Here is a 21,376-nt window from a genome sequence, read left to right as displayed (position 1 = left end):
GACATAAAGTACATATACAACATATAGTTATATATACAGCAGTATAATACTCCTGGCATTGTCATAAATAATGTGTACTGGGTGTTTAGACATCTCACTGCCTGGGGGAAGAAGCCATTACCCACCCTAACAAACCTTGTTTTGAGACTGTGGTACATTCTGACTGACGGGTGGAGATCCGAGAGATTGTGGGACGCGTGGGAGGGATCTGCGATGATGCTGAGGGCTCAGCAAGAGCATTGCTTCTGGTATATGGCCTTGGATTGTTGGGGCGAGAGACCTCTCTGCAATTCTAAATTCTGCAGTTCAGATTCCGGGGCAAGACAATTACACTGATGAGGATTCCGAGGATCTCATTCAATTCCATATGTTGTAACCACAGCACTTCATCTGACCTGCCATTCCCGTCACAACCTGATCAATACATTCAATTAGCAAACGTTTATACTTGCTTGATATCTAATTGATTTTTAATGGATTAGTGTATCTATTAATATTTAATTAGTCAATAGTACATTTATCTAGGTTTAATAAATATCCCTGCTTACACACAGCATTAAAGAAAGCTTAAATGCATGCAGAAGCAAAATACATCAGAAACTGGAAATCTGGTAATACTGGAAATCCTCATAAGGTCATCCATGCAACATCTGTGGGGAGAGAGTGAGTTGATATTTCATTTTGATGACCTTTTGATGGAACTAGGAAGAGCTAGAAACCAAACATATTTAAGTTTACACAGAAGAGACGGGGGTGTAGAGATCAGCAGAGTGTCAATAACGGTTTAGAAAGCAAGTGAGATTAAGTGATGAAAAGATGGTGCCTGGTGACAGCAGGTGATAGAGATATCTCTGGCGAGGTGTCAATCCCTCCTGGTCTCTTTCCTACTACAGCTTATCCTTTCTGTCCCCTCTCATATGCCTCTCCATCACAAGCTTTGTTCCATTTCAATATTTCCTAATTCTGCAAAGTTAACTCCTTTGTTCTCTCTGCAGACGCTGCATGACCTGTGGAGTAATTCCAGGATTTTCTGCTTTTATCTTACATTTTTCTTTCTCAAAGCTAGAATAAACCTCAAGTATCGGTGATGCAAATGCAATTTTACATGTCCTTTCTATTGGTTTAGAGTCCCACCACCAAGAGTCCTGTTTAGAACACCAAGGCTTGATTGGCAGTGCTTTCCTCAAAAATTAAGATTCCAAGCATTAAAATGGTGATTCCCTACCATGGGAACAGCTGTTACAATGGACCAGTGATAAGACAAGGCAAGATAAGAAAAAATAGAATACGATTAGTTAAGCAAGACACATCAAAGTTGCTGGTGAACGCAGCAGGCCAGGCAGCATCTCTAGGAAGAGGTACAGTCGACGTTTCAGGCCGAGACCCTTCGTTAGGACAGCTTTATTTGTCAGATAAGATTAGGTAAGCTCTATTTGTCAAAATATCGAAACATTCAGTGAAATGCATCATTTGCTTCAACGACCAACACAGCGTAAACATGTGCTGAGGGAGCCACCTGCAAGTGTTGCCATGCTTTTGGCGCCAATGTACCATGCCCACAATTAACTAATCCTAATCCATACATCTTTTGGGAATGTGGGAGGAATCTGAGCACCTGGAGGCCACCCACGTAGTCACAGGGAGAACATACAAACGCCTTACAGACAGTGGCAGGAATTGAACCCCGATCTTCCGATCATTGGCGCTGTAAAGCATCATGCTAAATGCTACGCTACTATGCCACCGGCTATCCCGATAGTAAGCCCCATGGGCGGGGCGAGTATTTCAGGAGCACCCATGTTTCAACATTTGGAGTTTTAGGAAGAGGTCAAACACCTTCACAAGAATGGTGACGTCTGAGACTCTAAAGCTACTTGGCATTCAAAGCTCATAATTACAGCACCTGCAAGAAGCAACAAGCCACCAAAGGAAGTGTGGACAATACATATCGCCGGCTTCAAGCATGGGTGAACAATGCCTCTCGTCTATCCTAATCTAAGATGGTGGTTAGGGCACATGATCAGGAATGGGTCTGCTTCTGTGTGACATCTGGTGCCTTTGTGAGCTCATTAATCCTGCAAAATAAGAATTTGACCTAGTTTCTCAGCCCACGAAGAATCAAAGCATGATAAACTATAATGGCCACAGACACAGTAGGTAAAGTAGAAAGATAGCTCCCCATAACAGAGGTATCAATAACTAGAGGGCACAGGTTTAGGATAAGGGATAAAAGGTTCAGAGCTGATCGAAAAGCTTGGAATTTGCAATACAGTGCCTGAGGGATAGTGAAGGCAGAGGTGCTCACAACAATTAAGAAAGATCTAGACACCTGAATCATCAGTGTGTAGAAGGCTATGGACCAAGTGCTGGTAGCTGGGATTAGTGTACACAAGTACTTGAAGGTTACCATGGACATAGTTAGGCCAAAGGGCTTGTCTTTGTGCTGCATGACTCCTTGACAATTAAGTAGCCAGCCCTTCAGTGTGCTTAGCTGTGATTTCCAAAACCTGTAATGAGTAAGCTATCAGTGTCAATGGGGCCCAAAGTTTTAACAGTAGTTGGTCACGCCCACTCTGTTTGCTTCCTACAGAGGCGCTCTCATTGGCTGTCGTCATCGGTGTGGCAGTCGGTGCTGGAGTGGCATTCGTTGTTGTCTTTGCAACCATCATGGTCATCTGCTGCTCGCGCTCCCAGAGAAGTAAGTGACTCGAGTTAAGCTGGAGCTCACATGTGGAAGAGATAAAGCACACTTAGCGGACGGCAAAAGGAATGAAGTGTGTGGAGGTCGTGAGTCTCCGCATGAACTGTTTAAAACAAGTGGTGAGGCACAATGAACAAAAAGAAAGACAATCAGAGCATTTGCCTTTCTCTCAGGAGGGCCAGGTTACAAAGGAATGGACCTTTGTTTCATCTCCACAGAGCTCTGGTGACAGCACACATGGACAGGCTGCTCGCCACGGCAGGGTCTTGCCCAGAGCTTGGCAGCGGGTGGAGGATTAGATTACAGGGATAACCTGAAGAAACTTGGCACGAATGGCAATCTGAGCTTTTCAAAATGTCAAAAGATTTCAGAATGGTCAATCCAACTGAACTGTTTACATGTGGCTGGGTGGATAGGATGTTCCATCAATAAGTAGATGTGATATAAGAATCAGAGCCAGGAACTCATCCCAGAACTCAAGAAGCAGGTTATCTCACAGAGATGGAGAACATCTGGGACTCTCCCTTCCAGAAAGAGGCAGCTCATGTCGGGGGGAGTGGGGGTGATGGGGTGAATAGAGATCCAGAGCAGCCATAATCTTACAGAGAATCAGGTTAGGTTCCTGTCATACCTTTATCTTCCTCTGCCTCATCCACATGGGATTCCTCCTTCAGGCTGCTCTCAACCATACTTCCACCCATGCCCTCCAAGCTTTCACCTAACTACCCCAGCAAGTTAGACATACCTCCCCTGCCAACCACCTTCACCATTCAGTCTCCACCACAGCTGGTGTGGGACCAGTCAAAAAGAGCATGGGGTAAGTGAGTATCTTCTCTGGAATCTAGATGCTGGGAGTTGCATGTTTATAGAAATTGGTAATTGTTAATTACTTTATTATTGACACATGTATCAAGATACAATGAAAAACCTCAGTTTGCATGCCATCCATACAGATTATTTCAACACATCAGTATATGGAAAAATCAATAATGGAATGCAGAATGTAATGTTACAGTCACAGTTATAGAGAAAGAATAGCAATAGGGTTCAAAGGATACGAAGAGGTAAACTGTGAGGTTAAAAGGCCCATCAAGAGTCTTGTAACAGTGTGACCTGAACCTGGTTTGGGGGGGGGGTCGCGAGAGTTGCAGAAGAGACAATATGTGGGGGTGGGTGGGGTGCTTGAGTACGTTGCTGGGGCAGTGACAAGTGTGGACAGAGTCTATGGAGAGGAGACTGGTTTCCGTGATGGACTGAGCTGTGCCCACAACTCTCTATGCTAAAATAAAGCGGGTGGGTATGTGATCAAATAATGCCTTTGGCATTTGAATTGCTTGCTCGCACTGCACTGTCCATGTCACTCTGCAGATTTCTGGCACCCATTCAACAATGAGCCCAGGTAAAATGTGTCACATACAGGAAGCCAGCATATTAAACTGGGAAGGTTAGCGTTTAGGTAATTAATTAATTAATTAATATTCCAGGATGCTTTATTCCAGCTCACAAAATACATTCGTGGTGGATAACCGGTACCTGCATTGATCATTGTCAGGTGAAGAGATTGCTTCCTCCCTTCACCAAGACTAACTGTCTGAGAGAGATTAAACCATTGAGACGGCATCATTTTCCTTTCACCAACAGAAAACAAAACTCAGGTAACGGCTACAAGGAACCCAGTTCTCCCAGGTACCGTGCGGCTGTAGAGTAGCTTGATTCTCATCACGTTAATGAAATGTGATGCTCCCTCCCTAGACCCTCCACCCCACCTCCCCAAGACTTTGACCTCGGTCGACATTCCTCTGTTCATTCCACCCCAGTCCCCAGCCTCCATTAAAAACCCACAGTGAAAGTATTGTTCATGAGTTGTTCATGAGCTGGGATGCTTAAGCTTCACTGTAATCGGCATCCCTCTGGACTTCCTGCTTAATTTCCCCCTCTGGTGTGGATAGACCATCCTGCATGTTCCTCCTCACCTCACCTGCAATTAACACCAGGCGCTGGCATCAATGAACCACCACTTCAGGTGGGAGCTCCCTTATGTTCTAATCACTTTCAACAAGTGAGGCTCTGCCTTCAGCTTTCCACCAGAAGTAAATGCTCTTATGCATCTTTAATATGCTCTGCCTGATACTCAGTGGCTTGTAGATTTATCTCTCGGTCTAGTGATCTGACATTCACCGATAAGTTAGCATCTTACAGCCGAATAAAATTCCATGCTGGTTCCCAAGGTAACAATCCTAATAGTCCTTTTCCCTCCTTCCTACTTGTCTGTACCCTTGCAAATTGTTTTCTTCCTTAATGTCCATCAACTCCCTTTTTGATATTTTTCTTCATGCTATTAAGCTACACTAAGAGGCAATTTACAATGGTCAGTTAATGTACTGGCATCACGCACAAAATGCCAGAGGATCTCAGCAGGCTAGGCAGCATCTATGGAAAAGAGTACAGCTGATGTTTCAGGCCAATACTCTTCATCCGGACCAGAGAAAAAAAATGAGGAGTCAGAGTATGAAAGTGGGAGGAGGGGAGGAAGAAACACAAGGTGATAGGTGACAGGTGAAACCAGGAGAGGGGGAGGAGTGAAGTAAAGAACTGGGAAATTGACTGATGGAAGAGATAAAGGGCTGGAGAAAGGGGAATCTGATAGGAGAGGACAGAAGGCCATGAAAGAAAGGGAAGGGGGAGGAGCACCAGGGGGAGGTGATGGCCAGGCAAGGAGATAAGGTGAGGGAAGAAAGTGGGAATGGGGAATGGTGAAGGAGGGGGGCATTACCAAAAGTTTGAGAAATCGATGTTCATGCCATCAGGTTGGAGGATACCCAGATGGAATATAAGGTGTTGCTCTTCTAACCTGAGTGTGGCCTCATTGTGACAGTAGAGGAGGCCATGGATTGACACATCGGAATGGGAATGGGAAATGGAATTAATATGGGGGGCCAATGGAGGATCCCGTTTTTTGGAGTGGACGGAGTGTGGGTGCTCAGCGAAGTGATCTCCCAGCCTACGTCGTGTCTCACCAATATACAAGAGGCCACACTAGAAGCACTGAATACAGTATATGACCCTGACAGACTCACAGGTGAAGTGTCACCTCATCTGGAAGGACTGTTTAGGGCCCTGGATGGCAGTGAGGGAGGAAGTGTAGGGGCAGATGTAGCACTTCAAGTCAAGTCACTTTTTATTGTCATTTCAACCATAACTGCTGGTACAGAACATAGTAAAAATGAGACATTTTCCAGGACCATGGTGCTACATGAAACAATACAAAGACTACACTGAACTACGTAAGAAAAAAACACAAAAACTACACTAGACTACAGACCTATCCAGGACTGCATAAAGTGTACAAAACAGTGCAGGCATTACAATAAATAATAATAAACAAGACAGTAGGCACAGTAGAGGGCAGTAGGCTGGTGTCAGTCCAGGCTCTGGGTATTGAGGAGTCTGATGGCTTGAGGGAAGAAACTGCTGCATAGTCTGGTCGTGAGAGCCCGAATGCTTTTCGTTTTCCCTTTCCATTTCAAATATCCAGCATCTTTAGCATTTCGGCCACTGCTGTAGGGTAGCGTGGTTGGGTTGAATGGCCCTCCAGCCACGAGCATAGAGTAGACAAACTGACAGCGTAGCTCTGCTGTGTTGAAGGAAAGCTTCAGTGTGCCTCAGCTGTGCTGCCTCGCCTCATGTTTACACTCTGATAACACTGCCAAGCCTGTCAATATGCACAGCTTCCACCCTGTGCATGCCCTTTTGGTCTCAGATCAGCCAGAAATAATGAAAGTGTTTAGCTGAACACAGCAAGAACACGAGCTGGCCACCTGATAGCCAGAAGAAGAGAAAATGTGTACACATCGGAGACAGACCCAGGGAACAGACAAAGCTCATTTAAATTTTTACTTCCTGTTCCAGAAATGGTTTCTGGCTGCAACCTATAATTGTAGCGTTGTTGACCATGCATACCATTGACTTTTCCTTCATTGTGCAGTACCTTGACTTAAACTATGGCTGAGGAGGAAACTGCAGCACATCCCAGGGAAGAAACTGCTGGAAGCTGGCTAATGTTTGGGAATGGCTTTCATCAATGGTCACTGAATTTTGTGGTGAATTGTCTCCAGTAAATACTTCCTAGTGTAGGTGGGTGCTAGGAGAACCAGAAGCCATACGTGAGAGGATAGGTCATGGGAAAGTAAGTGTCATAATAATATTGATAAGATTGCTCTGACACCTAGCATAGATGCAATAGGATGAATGGCCTTCCTCTTTGTGGTAAGAAAGAAAATTAACATTAATTTTGAGCTTGGAGTCCCCATGGTATCTGTTCCAGTTGGTTTTGATGTCCAAGAGGCCCCACAGTTTACTGACTTTTCCTAAATTACAACATCAGAGTGGACAGAATTTCTTCTGAGTGTATTTCTGGAAGGTTTTCCTTTTTTTTACATCTCCCAAAGGGTTGTGAAGTTGGAGGTGTCGGGTTGGATTACGTTTCACATGGCTTGAAGCATTAACTGGGCATATTTTTTCAGTGGTTTGATCGGGGCACGACTGCGCAAGTGCGAGGACATCAGCCAGTGAGAACAGCAAGAAGACTTTAAAAGCGAGAAGAGTTTAAAAGGAGACAGTTATTTCTTCGACGGTTTGAACAGCGTCAATAACTCTACTGGGTGTTTTTTATAGACCACCCAATAGTAACAGGGATATCGAGGAGCAGATAGGGAGACAGATTCCGGAAAGGTGTAATAATAACAGAGTTGTCATGGTGGGAGATTTTAATTTCCCAAATATCGATTGGCATGTCCCTAGAGCGAGGGGTTTAGACGGGGTGGAGTTTGTTAGGTGTGTTCAAGAAAATTCTTGACACAATATGTAGATAAGAGGAGAGGCTGTACTTGATCTGGTATTGGGAAATGAACCCGGTCAGGTGTCAGATCTCTCAGTGGGAGAGCATTTTGGAGATAGTGATCACAGTTCTATCTCCTTTACCATAGCATTGGAGAGGGATAGAAACAGACAAGTTAGGAAAGCGTTTAATTGGAGTAAGGGGAAATATGAGGCTATCAGGCAGGAACTTGGAAGCATAAATTGGAAACAGATGTTCTCAGGGAAATGTACGGAAGAAATGTGGCAAATATTCAGGTGATATTTGCGTGGAGTTCTGCATAGGTACGTTCCAATGAGACAGGGAAAGGATGGTAGGGTACAGGAACTGTGGTGGACCAAAGCTGTTGTAAATCGAGTCAAGAAGAAAAGAAGAGCTTATGAAAGGTTCAAAAACCTAGCTAATGATAGAAAGCTAGAAGATTATAAGGCTAACAGGAAGGATCTCAAGAAAGAAATCAATGAGAGCCTGAAGGGGCCATGAGTAACCCTTGGCAGACAGGATTAAGGAAAACCCCAAGGCATTATGTTAAGAGCAAGAGGATAAGACGTGGGAGAATAGGACCAATCAAGTGTGACCATGGAAAAGTGTGTGTGGAACCGGAGGAGATAGCACAGGTACTTAATGGGTACTTTGCTTCAGTATTCACTACAGAAACGGATCTTGGTGATTGTAGGGATGACTTAGAGTGGACTGCAAAGCTTGAGCATGTAGATATTAAGAAGGAGGATATACAGGAGCTTTTGGAAAGCATCAAGTTGGATAAGTCACCGGGACCGGACGAGATGTGGGAGGCGATGGAGGAGATTGCTGAGCCTCTGGCGATGATCTTTGCATCATCAATGGGGACAGGAGAGGTTCCAGAAAATTGGAGGGTTGCGGATGTTGTTTCATTATTCAAGAAAGGGAGTAGAGATAGCCTAGGAAATTATAGACCAGTGAGTCTTACTTCAATGTTTGATAAGTTGATGGAGAAGATCCTGAGAGGCAGGATTTATGAACATTTGGAGAGGCATAATATGAGTAGGAATAGTCAGCATGGCTTTGTGAAAGGCAGGTCATGCCTTACGAGCCTGAATGAATTTTTTGAGGATATGGCTAAACACATTGATGAAGGTAGAGCAGTGGATGTAGTGTATATGGATTTCAGCAAGGCATTTGACAAGGTACTCCATGCAAGGCTTATTGAGAAAGTAAGGAGGCATGGGATCCAAGGGGACATTGCTTTGTCGATCCAGAATTGGCTTGCCCACAGAAGGCAACGGTGGTTGTAGACGGGTCATATTCTGCATGGAGGTCAGTGACCAGTGGTGTGCCTCAGGGCTCTGTTCTGGGACCACTACTCTTTTTACAAATGACCTAGATGAAGAAGTAGAGGGATGGGTTAGTAGATTTGCTGATGATACAAAGGTTGGAGGTGTTGTGGATAGTGTGGAGGGCTGTCGGAGGTTACAGCGGGACATTGATCGGATGCAAAACTGGGCTGAGAAGTGATAGATGGATTTCAACCTGGATAAGTGTGAGGTAAGTCAAATATGATGACAGAATATAGTATTAATGGTAAAACTCTTGGCAGTATGGAGGATCAGAGGGATCTTGGGGTCCGAGTCCATAGGATACTCTCTGTGGTTGAGAATACATATGGTTCATTGGTCTTCATCAATCATGGGATTGAGTTTAGGAGCCGAGAGGTAATGTTGCAGCTATATAGGACCCTGGTCAGACCCCACTTGGAGTACTGTGCTCAGTTCTGGTCACCTCACTACAGGAAGGATGTGGAAACCATAGAAAGGGTGCAGAGGAGATTTACAATGATATTGCCTGGACTGGGAACATGCCTTATGAGAATAGGTTGAGTGAACTCAGCCTTTTTTCCTTGGAGCGACGGAGGATGAGAGGTGACCTGATAGAGGTGTATAAGATGATGAGAGGCATTGATTGTGTGGATAGTCAGAGGCTTTTTCCCAGGGCTGAAATGGCTAGCACGAGAGGGCACAGTTTTAAAGGTGCTTGGAAGTAGGTGCAGAGGAGATGTCAGGGGTAAGTTTTTTCACACAGAAAGTGGTGAATGCGTGGAATGGGCTGCCGGCAATGGTGGTGGAGGCGGATATAATAGGGTCTTTTAAGAGACTCCTGGACTGGTATATGGAGCTCTGAAAAATAGAGGGCTATGTGTAACCCTAGGTAATTTCTCAGGTAAGGACATGCTCGGCACAGCTTTGTGAGCCGAAGGGCCTCTATTGTACTGTAGGTTTTCTATGTTTCTATATTGCCCAGTCCCAAATTCCCTCGTATGATTATGGTGATATTCTGGTAGTGCAATGGTTAAGTATCAGATTTGTACTCCAGATGTCTGACCTCAGGGTGGGTGAGGAATTATATTCAGTTAATAATCTAGAATTGCAAAGAATCAAACTGGTCATGAGTAAAGATGACGACAAAATTTCCGAGCTCAGTTTGGCTTATGAGTCCAGATCCATCAATATAGTTGCCTCTGAAATTTTTGAGCAAGAAACATGGTTGTATGTACAGTAAATTATTACATTGAAGCAGGGGCACTAGGAAAAGAGATGGACAGTATGGTAGTAACCAAAATTGAACTTCGACAAGGTAAACCATGATTATTTCAGGATTGTTGTGTAAATTGGGAGGTTTTCGCAATGTCATGGCACTTATTTCGAGGGGAATAGAATAGAAAAGCAAGGAGATAATGCTGAGCCTTTATAAGACACTAGTCAGGCCGCACTTGGAGTATTGTCAACAGTCTTGGGCCCCATGTCTCAGAAAGGATGTATTGTCATTGGATAGAGTCCAGAAGAAGTTCACGAGTATGATTCCAGGAATGAAGGAGTTGACATATGAGGAGTGTTTGGCAGCTTGGGCCTGTGCTCACTGGAATTTAGAAGAAAGTGTGGGGGGGGAGGGGGTGGTGGTGGGGAGGTGGGATCTCATCTAAACCTACCAAATATTGAAAGGACTAGATAGGGTGGATGTGGAGAGGATGTTTCCTGTTGTGGGGGTATCCAGAACTAGAGCTCACAACCTCAAAGTTGAGGGGCGACCTTTTAGAACAGACTAAAGAAGGAAATTTTTTTTGCCAGAGAGTAGTGAATCTGTGGAATGCTCTCCTACAGACTGCAGTGGAGGCCAAGCCTGTGGGTATATTTAAGGTGGAAGTTGATCGTTTCCTGATAGGTCGGGGCATCAAAGGATATGGTGAGAAGGCGGGTGTATGGGGTTGAGTGGGATCTAGGATCAGCCATGATGGAATAGTGGAGTAGACTCGAAGGGCTGAATGGCCTAATTCTGCTCCTGGGTCTTATGGTGTTATAGTCTATCCAAGCAACAGGTGCACTCAAATATGATACCTTACACACAATGCACTAAGCTGCTCCATCACAAACCCTGCGCATGCCCTGTTCATGACAGAGGGGCTGGCATTGTAGAAGGAGGGCGAAATTCTTGGAACTCCTAACGTTGACTCCCGTGGAGTCTTGTTGTCACATCTGAACAAGGAAGTATCCCTCTGAATGCCTGCTAAGGATCCGGCCTGAACACTGGGTCGAAGGGCCTCTGCTGGTAGCTCTGGATCACGACAGTCTTTAATTTCTGTTTTCTTTCACCTGGCCATGTAGGCTCTGGCCCAGACCCTTTCCTTTTTGGATTTCCTCCGATGACCTGCTTGTCTCCTCATTTGCAGCCACCTGTTTCTATTTGTCACTCATTACCCTGTCCATTTAAACCCTGCCTGGACTAGCATCCTCTGCCAGTTTGTCCCAGTTCTGACCTGTGTCGTTCCAGCCCGTCATTGTGACTTCTGCCAACCGATTTTGCCTGACTCTGTGTTTTGGATTTTGCCCGTTCTTGGACTTGATTTTGCCTGCGCGCTCTGAATTGTCTGCCCTCGCCTGACTGAACTTTCCTGGTAAGACCTCGGCCTGCCATTTCGGATTCGTGCCTGCCTTCCGTTTTTGAAAGACTGTTGTCTTAGTGCTCCCTAATAAATCCTGCTGAAAAAGTATTCATTGGTCTGCACTTGAGTCCCACCGAAACCTGACAATGCCACCTACTCAAGTGAGGTCACTTTTTATCGTCATTTCGAGCGTAACTGCTGGTACAGTACACAGTAAAAATGAGACGACGTTTTTCAGGACCATGGTGCTACATGAACAATACAAAAACTACACTGAACTACGTAAAACAACACAAAAACCACACTAGACTACAGACCTACCCAGGACTGCATAAAGTGCACAAAACAGTGCAGGGATTACAATAAATAATAAACAAGACAATAGGCACAGTAGAGGGCAGTAGGTTGGTGTCAGTCCAGGCTCTGGGTATTGAGGAATCTGATGGCTTGGGGGAAGAAACTGTTACATAGTCTGGTCGTAAGAGCCCGAATGCTTTGGTGCCTTTTGCCAGATGGCAGGAGGGAGAAGAGTTTGTATGAGGGGTGCATGGGCTCCTTCGTAATGCTGTTTGCTTTGCAGATGCAGTGTGTAGTGTAAATGTCTATAATGGCGGGAAGAGAGACCCTGATGATCTTCTCTGCTGACCTCACTATCCGCTGCAGGGTCTTGCGATCCAAGATGGTACAATTTCCGAACGAGGCTGTGATGCAGCTGCTCAGGATGCTCTCAATACAACCTCTGTAGAATGTGGTGAGGATGGGGGGTGGGAGATGGAATTTTCTCAGCCTTCGCAGAAAGTAGAGACGCTGCTGGGCTTTCTTTGCTATGGAGCTGGTGTTGAGGGACCAAGTGAGATTCTCCGCCAGATGAACACCAAGAAATTTTGTGCTCTTAACGATCTCTACGGAGGAGTCGTCGATGTTCAGCGGAGAGTGGTCGCTCCGTGTCCTCCTGAAGTCAACAGCCATCTCTTTTAAACAACAGGAATTCTGCAGATGCTGGAAATTCAAGCAACACGCATCAAAGTTGCTGGTAAACGCAGCAGGCCAGGCAGCATCTCTAGGAAGGGGTACAGTCGACGTTTCGGGCCGAGACCCTTCGTCAGGACTAACTGAAGGAAGAGTTAGTAAGAGATTTGGAAGTGGGAGGGGGAGGGGGAGATCCAAAATGATAGGAGAAGACAGGAGGGGGAGGGATGGAGCCAAGAGCTGGACAGGTGGTTGGCAAAAGGGATATGAGAGGATCATGGGACAGGAGGCCCAGGGAGAAAGACAAAGGGGAGGGGGAACCCAGAGGATGGGCAAGGGGTATGGTCAGAGGGACAGAGGGAGAAAAAGGAGAGTGAGAGAAAGAATGTGTGTATAAAAATAAATAACGGATGGGGTACAAGGGGGAGGTGGGGCATTAGCGGAAGTTAGAGCAGTCAGGGTTCATGCCATCAGGTTGGAGGCTACCAAGACGGAATATAAGGTGTTGTTCCTCCAACCTGAGTGTGGCTTCATCTTTACAGTAGAGGAGGCCGTGGACAGACATGTCAGAATGGGAATGGGATGTGGAATTAAAATGTGTGGCCACTGGGAGATCCTGCTTTCTCTGGTGGACAGAGCATAGGTGTTCAGCAAAGCGGTCTCCCAGTCTGCGTCGGGTCTCACCAATATATAGAAGGCCACATCGGGAGCACCGGACGCAGTATATCACCCCAGCCGACTCACAGGTGAAGTGTCGCCTCTCCGGGAAGGACTGTCTGGGGCCCTGAATGGTGGTAAGGGAGGAAGTGTAAGGGCATGTGTAGCACTTGTTCCACTTACAAGGATAAGTGCCAGGAGGGAGATCGGTGGGGAGGGATGGGGGGGAAGAATGGACAAGGGAGTCGCGTAGGGAGCGATCCCTGCGGAATGCAGAGAGGGGGGGGGAGGGAAAGATGTGCTTAGTGGTGGGATCCCGTTGGAGGTGGCGGAAGTTACGGAGAATAATATGTTGGACCTGGAGGCTGGTGGGGTGGTAGGAGAGGACCAGGGGAACCCTATTCCTAGTGGGGTGGCGGGAGGATGGAGTGAGAGCAGATGTACGTGAAATGGAGGAGATGCGTTTGAGAGCAGAGTTGATGGTGGAGGAAGGGAAGCCCCTTTCTTTAAAAAAGGAAGACATCTCCCTCGTCCTGGAATGAAAAGCCTCATCCTGAGAGCAGATGCAGCGGAGACGGAGGAATTGCGAGAAGGGGATGGCATTTTTGCAAGAGACAGGGTGAGAAGAGGAATAGTCCAGATAACTGTGAGAGTCAGTAGGCTTATAGTAGACATCAGTAGATAAGCTGTCTCCAGAGACAGAGACAGAAAGATCTAGAAAGGGGAGGGAGGTGTTGGAAATGGACCAGGTAAACTTGAGGGCAGGGTGAAAGTTGGAGGCAAAGTTAATAAAGTCAACGAGCTCTGCATGCGTGCAGGAAGCAGCGCCAATGCAGTCGTCGATGTAGCGAAGGAAAAGTGGGAACAGATACAGAATAGGCACAGAACATAGATTGTTCCACAAAGCCAACAAAAAGGCAGGCACAGCTAGGACCCATACGGGTGCCCATAGCTGCACCTTTAGTTTGGAGGAAGTGGGAGGAGCCAAAGGAGAAATTATGAAGAGTAAGGACTAATTCCGCTAGACGGAGCAGAGTGGTGGTAGAGGGGAACTGATTAGGTCTGGAATCCAAAAAGAAGCGGAGAGCTTTGAAACCTTCCTGATGGGGGATGGAAGTATATAGGGACTGGACCATCTCTTTTGTTTTGTTTACATTCAGAGACAGGTTGTTGGCTCTGCACCAGTCCATTAGCTGCTGCACCTCCTCTCTGTATCCTGACTCATTGTTCTTGCTGATGAGACCCACCACGGTCGTGTCATCGGCGAAATTGATGATGTGGTTCGAACTGTGTGTTGCAGCACAGTCGTGGGTCAGCAGAGTGAACAGCAGTGGACTGAGCACACAGCCCTGGGGGGCCCCCGTGCTCAGTGTGATGGTGTTGGAGATGCTGCTTCCAATCCGGACTGACTGAGGTCTCCCAGTCAGGAAGTCTAGGATTCAGTTGCAGAGGGAGGTGTTCAGGCCCAGTAGGCTCAGCTTTCCAAGCTGTTTCTGAGGAATGATTGTGTTGAATGCTGAACTGAAGTCTATGAACAGCATTCGAACGTACGTGTCTTTTTTGGCCAGGTGGGTTAGGGCCAGTTGGAGGGTGATGGCAATGGCGTTGTCTGTTAATCAGTTGGGACAGTACGCGAACTGCAGGGGGTCCAGTGAGGGGGGCAGCAGGGTCTTGATGTGCCTCATAACGAGCCTCTCGAAACACTTCATGATGATGGATGTGAGTGCAACAGGACGGTAGTCGTTGAGGCAGGACACTGAAGGCTTCTTCAGCACGGGGACGATGGTGGCGGCCTTGAAGCACGTAGGAACGACGATGCTGCTCGGGGAGATGTTGAAGATGTCAGTGAGAATATCTGCTAGCTGGTCTGCACATCCTCTAAGCACTCTGTCAGGAATATTGTCTGGTCCAGCAGCCTTCCGTGGGTTGACCCTGCACAGGGTTCTCCTCATATTGGCCATGGTAAGACACAGCACCTGGTCATTTGGAGGAGGAGTGGTCTTCCTCGCCCCCACGTCATTATCCGCCTCAAAACGAGCATAGAAGTTGTTCAACGCATCTGGGAGGGAGGCATCACCAACTCAGTCAGGTAATGTTGTCCTGTAGTTGGTGATGTCCTGAATGCCCTTCCACATGCGCCGCGTGTCTCCGCTGTCCTGGAAGTGGCTGTGGATTCGCTGGGCGTGTGCGCGCTTTGCCTCTCTGATGGCCCGGGACGGTTTGGCCCTCGCTGTTGTTAGGGCTGCCTTGTTGCCCGCTCTGAAGGCAGAATCACGGGTCCTCAGCAAGTCACTTGTTCCGCTTGCAAGAATAAGTGACAGGAGGAAGATCAGTGGGGAGGGATGAATGGACAAGGGAGTCATATAGGGAGTGGTCTCCGCAGAAAGCAGAAAGTTGGTGGGAGGGGTAAGATATGCTTGCTGGTGGGATCCCGTTGGAGATGGCAGAAGGTATGGAGAATTATGTACTGGACACGGAGGCTACTTGGGGTTGGGGGGTAAGTGAGGACAAGAGAAACCCTATCCCTGGTAGGGTGGCAGGAGGATGGGGGCAGATGTGCAAGAAATGGAAGAGATGCAGTTGAGGGCAGCGTTGATGGTGGAGGAAGGGAAGCCCCTTTCTTTGAAGAAGGAGGACATTTCCTTAGTTCTGGAATGAAAAGCCTCATCCTGAGAGCTGATGCAGTGGAGGCTGAGGAATTGAGAGAAGAGGATGGCATTTTTACAGGTAACAGGGTGGGAAGAGATATAGTCCAGGCAGCTGTGAGAAACAGTGGGTTTATAAAAGATACCAGTAGATAAGCTGCCTCCAGAGATAGGGACAGATCAAGAAAGGGGAAGGAGGTGTCGGAAATGGTTCAGGTAAATTTGAGGGCAGGGTGGAAGTTGGCGGCATATTTGATGAAGTTGACAAGGTCCACATGAGTGCAGGAAGGAGCACCAATGCAGTCATCGATGTAGCATAGGAAAAGTTGGGGAGTGATACCAGTGAATGCTTGGAACATAGTCTGTTCCATGTAGCCGAGAAAAAGGTAGGCATAGCTGGGACCCATGCGAGTGCCTATGGCTACACCTTCAGTTTGAAGGAAGTGGGAGGAGTCGAATGAGAAATTATTGAGAGTGAGGACAAGTTCCGCCAGACGGAGGAGAGTGGTGGTGGAAGGGAACTAGTTGCACTGATAACCCACAGATGCTGCCTGGCTTGCTGTGCTCCTCCAGCATTTTGTGTGTGTTGCTTGTATTTCCAGCACCTGCAGATTTTCTCTTGTTTGCAATGTACTAGTAAGTCTTTGGGATGTGGCAGGAACCAGAACAGTCAGAGGAAACCTATGTGGTCACAGACAGTAGGAGGAACACAACAATTCAGCATACAGTGCACCTGAGGTCAGAATTGAGCCAGATTTCTAAAGCTGCAAGGCAGCAGCACTAATGCTGCACCAACTGTGTTACAGAGCCTGGTTTCCAGTTACCATGGGAATCACTGCCACTGGACCAAGACCACACACTGTCAGGTCTGTGCAACGGCCACACCACACTAAAGAAAACCAGTCACAGGCAAGGAGCTTCACCAGCAGTTTGGTTTTTGACACATTTTGTGGCATCTGCAGACTCTTAAATCTCCATACATTGTCACTTCTTTATCTTGTCTCTTAAATATTTAAGTTGATCCCACAATGTTCGTACATATTGGACCAATCTGTCTCAAATATTTGTACTTCTCGTACTCAGCCCTTACGGGAGCCTCGTCAGTGCTAGCAGCATGTCCTGGCCCCTTTTCTTCTGCTGCACCTTCACCTCATTAATGTGTCCTTCCTGCAAATCCATTGCTTCAAACAATTCATTTTTACCTTTCCATGTCAAATTCCAATGCCTGCAGATGGATCTAAGTAACATCAGAACCCTTCACTGAAGACTTCATCCGTCCCACTACGACAATATTAGAATATGACCTTTAGTTACTATAATATAGAAAGAATGAGTATTTAACCATTTCTTGGCCACGTGCTTATTTCCTTATGTCAGCATGTATATTTAACCATCGATCTATCCAATATTGGCATTCTCGATTCGAGCTACAAGTTCAGCCACTTGGGCACCATATCCCCTGGCAAAGCTTCCACTGCTCTTTCTTTACCCCATGGTTGTCATGACTCTCCACGGTTTCCTGTCTATATACCACCAGGATCCAGCACTGAAGACCTCATCCATCCCACTCACCTCCACCACAAAGGGGACTCTTGTCTTCCATTCTCTCTCCTGTCTTCCATTCTACTTCTGCCTGACATCGTGATCCTCTCTTCTGTCCAGTAAGGCACTTGTGATGTTTAATTCCAGGACCTCCTGCTGCAGTCACAGCTTTGTCTTTGTGAATAAGGGTCACTTCCAAAGTTGGCCTCCAGCAGTCAGAATCGGATTCCAGCTTCCCAGTCACAACAAATTCCATGTTTATGTGGGAGGCATGAAGAATAAAATGGCCTATCATAACTAACTCTCAGCACCCAAACTTAAAACCTAAAGCAGTGACACGTTGAAAAGGGGATTAGAAGAGTACTCTACTATGACCATTTGTAACAACAATGTAGAGAGAATGAGTATTTAACTGCTCTGGCTCTGGCTCACTTCCTTAATTGCTCCAATAATATTAAAAAAATCATATATAAAGTAAACCACAAGCCTCAGTACAAAAATAATCATAAAAGCCCTGAGAGCTCCCCCAAAATATCTCCTTTCCTTCGCTGCAAAGCATGACTCCTGTGCTATCCTCAGCTCTCCCTGTCCTTGCCGTGGGCACCATCCAAAGAAAGCGGCCTTTGACTTCCATTGGAAAGGACACAGTCCAATCCAAGGGAAAATAATAAATTACTGACTGTTAGCCACACCTCTCTTGGCCCACAGCCCGGAATAAAAACTGATAACTGCTGGCATATTATGCCCAGGTAATGTAGTCCCAGGGATCTCCCAATATATCCTGACATATTGTGTCCTTGTTCTTTTCCCATTTCTAAACTATAAACAAACCATATTGTTGGATCAGCAGGCTCGACGAATATCCTCCCTGGTTCCCCAATTAAAGCTTCCAATTCCTGGTAGGCAGATTCATACCTACATGCATTTTGATTTCCTTGTCACTGAAAACTAACTTTCCAGATCCCAGGGAGCCCTCCTTGGGTATTTCGTCAGGTGACCCCAAAAGTGCCATGCTCAAGCCTCCCCCTCTTGTGTTTCTGCTGCACCTGACATGCACAGACAGGGTCTGAAATTCTCCAGACCACTGCTTCTCCTGTTATACACGATCCAAAATCCATCACCACCCATCCAATAAGAAGACGTGTCTTATTTCAAATGACAACCATTTAAAATCAATTGTCATGAAGAAATGAGCTGTTAGTGGAAAGGTTTAACTTCCTCATAGACTTGTCCATCTTGGTAGTATTTTATGCATTAGAGTGTGAGTCTGACATTACAATATTAACCCAAGACACTGTGTTTGATCTTTAAAAACTTGCATGAAATTAACCTTAAAGGTCCAAAATTGAACATAGAACGTAGGATAGTACAGCACAGTTCAGGCCCTTCGGCCCACAATGTTGTGCCGACTCTCAAAACCTGCCTCCCATATAAGCCCCCACCTTAGATTCCTCCATATACCTGTCTAGTAGTCTCCTAAACTTCACTAGTGTATCTGCCTCCACCACTGACTCAGGCAGTGCATTCCACGCACCAACCACTCTCTGAGTAAAAAACCTTCCTCTAATATCCCCCTTGAACTTCTAATGTTGAACAGAACATTTTAAGCTCTAATTAATATATTTTTTTTTCTCACTGCAATAGATGAGCGTAGTGGTTAGCACAACGCTTTACAGTATCAGTGACCCAGGTTCAATTCCCACCACTGCCGGTAAGGAGTTTGTATGTTCTCCCCGTGACCGTGTTGCTTTTCCTCTGGGTGCTCCGGTTTCCTCCCACAGTCCGAAAACCTACCAGTCGGTAGGTTAATTGGTCATTGATTAGGGTAGGGTTAAATCAGGGATTGTGGAGCGGCTTGGCTCGAAGGGCTGGAAGGGCCTATTCTACACTGAATAGCAATAAATAAATAACGTCAGCATGGGACGAGCCTTTGAGAAGCCAGCTTTCCACCCCACAGCAACTGAACCAATCTGTGTTCAAATAAATGTTCCAATTAATAGTAAACAATACCAGTCATTACAATTTCAACTGCATAAAGTGAAAGCAATTTCTCACTGTAGCTGAACTAAATCACCACTTATAAAAGCTCCATTGACTTAGAACCGGACACCAAATCTGAATTTCAACTTCAAGGCCACAGCTTATCTCTAATAGCCAAAAACCCCGCTGGTTAAAAGAAAACGTGCCAATGTCTGCAAATGAATTTTTAATCTTTAATCATTATTTCAAAATTCATTCTAAGACTCAGTGCACAAACTTAAAGAATTTGATCTATTAATGAAAATACGCCTATTCCTGCAACTTGGAAACATTGATGCATGTGATGAGTTTTGGAGCGTAGCATTTTTAAGGTAAAGAGTTACTTTCAGAACTATAGCTTATAAAACTATTATCTGTACACGACTGCAATTCATACAAGTATTGCTCTTATACACTCAAATTATCTTGTACAATCTACATAATGCAGAATATTAGAGGCTGGTGCATACCGCTAGCATATTACCTTCCCACTAACCTCCTGTATATCAGAGAAATATGCCCAACACTAACACTAAAAACCTCTCCTCTGCATGACACAATTTTTCCAAATCTCAATGAAAGCAGTCATCAATGACCTTGGCTTTAGACATCTGAGAAAGAATGTTCTGAAGATCAAGGTCTTTTAAAGTTCAAAGTAAATTGATTATCAAAGAATATATATCTCACCATATACAGTGCAACCCTAAGATTCATTTTCTTGTGGGCATACTCAATAAATCTATAGAATAATAACCACAATAGAATCAATGAAAGACCACTCAACTTGGGCGTTCAAACAATGTGCAGAAGACAACAAACTGTGCAAATACAAAAAGAAAGAATAATAATAAATAATAATAATAATACTAACTGATCCATTATTATAGACAGAACAATCCATAATAACCATCCAGATATATTATTACAGGATAAACAAGCAAGGACAACTTACTTAATAGATATAGCCATTCCAGACACACATAACAGACAGAAATTAATAAGTGAAAAACACCAGAAATACACTGAATTAAAAGAGGAAATTGAAAGACTATGGAACATGAACAGGGTATACATTGCCCCAATAGTAATATCTACAACTGGTATCATCCCAAAGTCACTACACAATAGCATTAAACAATTAGGCCTACACAGCAGATATAAATCTCCAGAAAGCCACAATAACAAACACCACTGGAATAGTCCAAAAGTTCCTAGCAATTGACAAATGAGTGTGCTTGGCTATGCTCAAACCTCAGATTTTCCCAGCTGGAGCTGAAAGAAAAAATATATTATTATTAAAAATAATAATAATTATAATAAAACTGAGCACAATGCTCCTGGTTTACTGGCAATAGTAATCACTACTCTCTTATAGGGTTTAAACATACAAACCACCAGAATAAGAAATAGGTTTATGCTCACTGACATACGTCATTTAATTTATTGTTTTGTGGTACCTGTACCTCCTCCCTGATAGTAGTAATGAGAAGAGGACATATCCTGGGTAGTGAGGGTCCTCAATGGTAGATTCTGTCTTCTTGAGCCACTGCCTTTTAAAGGTGTTCTAAATGCACCAACTGCAGATACCAAAAAGGACTGGAGAGATACCACCAGCCTGTCTCCATAAATTCTTCGAAATCCATTCACACTTTTAGTGAAATCTTGTAGGTCAGTGCTGAAGTCCTAATTACGCAGAATCAGTCTACTACACAGTCAAAGTCCTTGGCATGCTTAACATCAGACTCCCAAAACAGACACGCTGTTTGTTACTGCATTACAGCAAAAAAATACATTGAAAGGAAACATTGAAAAATATGTGCAAAGTCACCATGAAAGATGTAACATTGTTACTGACTGATTGAAGGGACTCATGGGACTTACTGAGTCAAAATGGAGTGTGTACTTTATGAATGGCAGATCTGCTAGTGTGTTCACCAGAGTTGATGGGGTGGGGAGTGCTCACAGACCCAGTGAAAATGACAGGAAGAGCACACCACCTCCTATTCACACCATAAGCCCACCCATCCAATCTAGTATCCCCTGCCCCACAATAC

General features: G+C 45.3%; 1 protein-coding gene across 1 annotated transcript in view; it reads left to right on the top strand.

Moving 5' to 3' along the window:
- kirrel3a (kirre like nephrin family adhesion molecule 3a) overlaps positions 1-21,376 on the top strand; it is a 785,869-nt gene that overhangs the window by 743,485 nt on the left and 21,008 nt on the right. The window contains exon 12 of the mRNA XM_072238867.1: positions 2,591-2,698. Within this exon, the coding sequence (XP_072094968.1) occupies positions 2,591-2,698 (108 nt within the window). The remainder of the gene's footprint in view (positions 1-2,590; positions 2,699-21,376) is intronic.

Source organism: Mobula birostris, chromosome 20 (assembly GCF_030028105.1).
Source record: "Mobula birostris isolate sMobBir1 chromosome 20, sMobBir1.hap1, whole genome shotgun sequence".
NCBI classification, from domain to species: domain Eukaryota; kingdom Metazoa; phylum Chordata; class Chondrichthyes; order Myliobatiformes; family Myliobatidae; genus Mobula; species Mobula birostris.
This window is presented reverse-complemented; position numbering and strand designations above follow the sequence as displayed.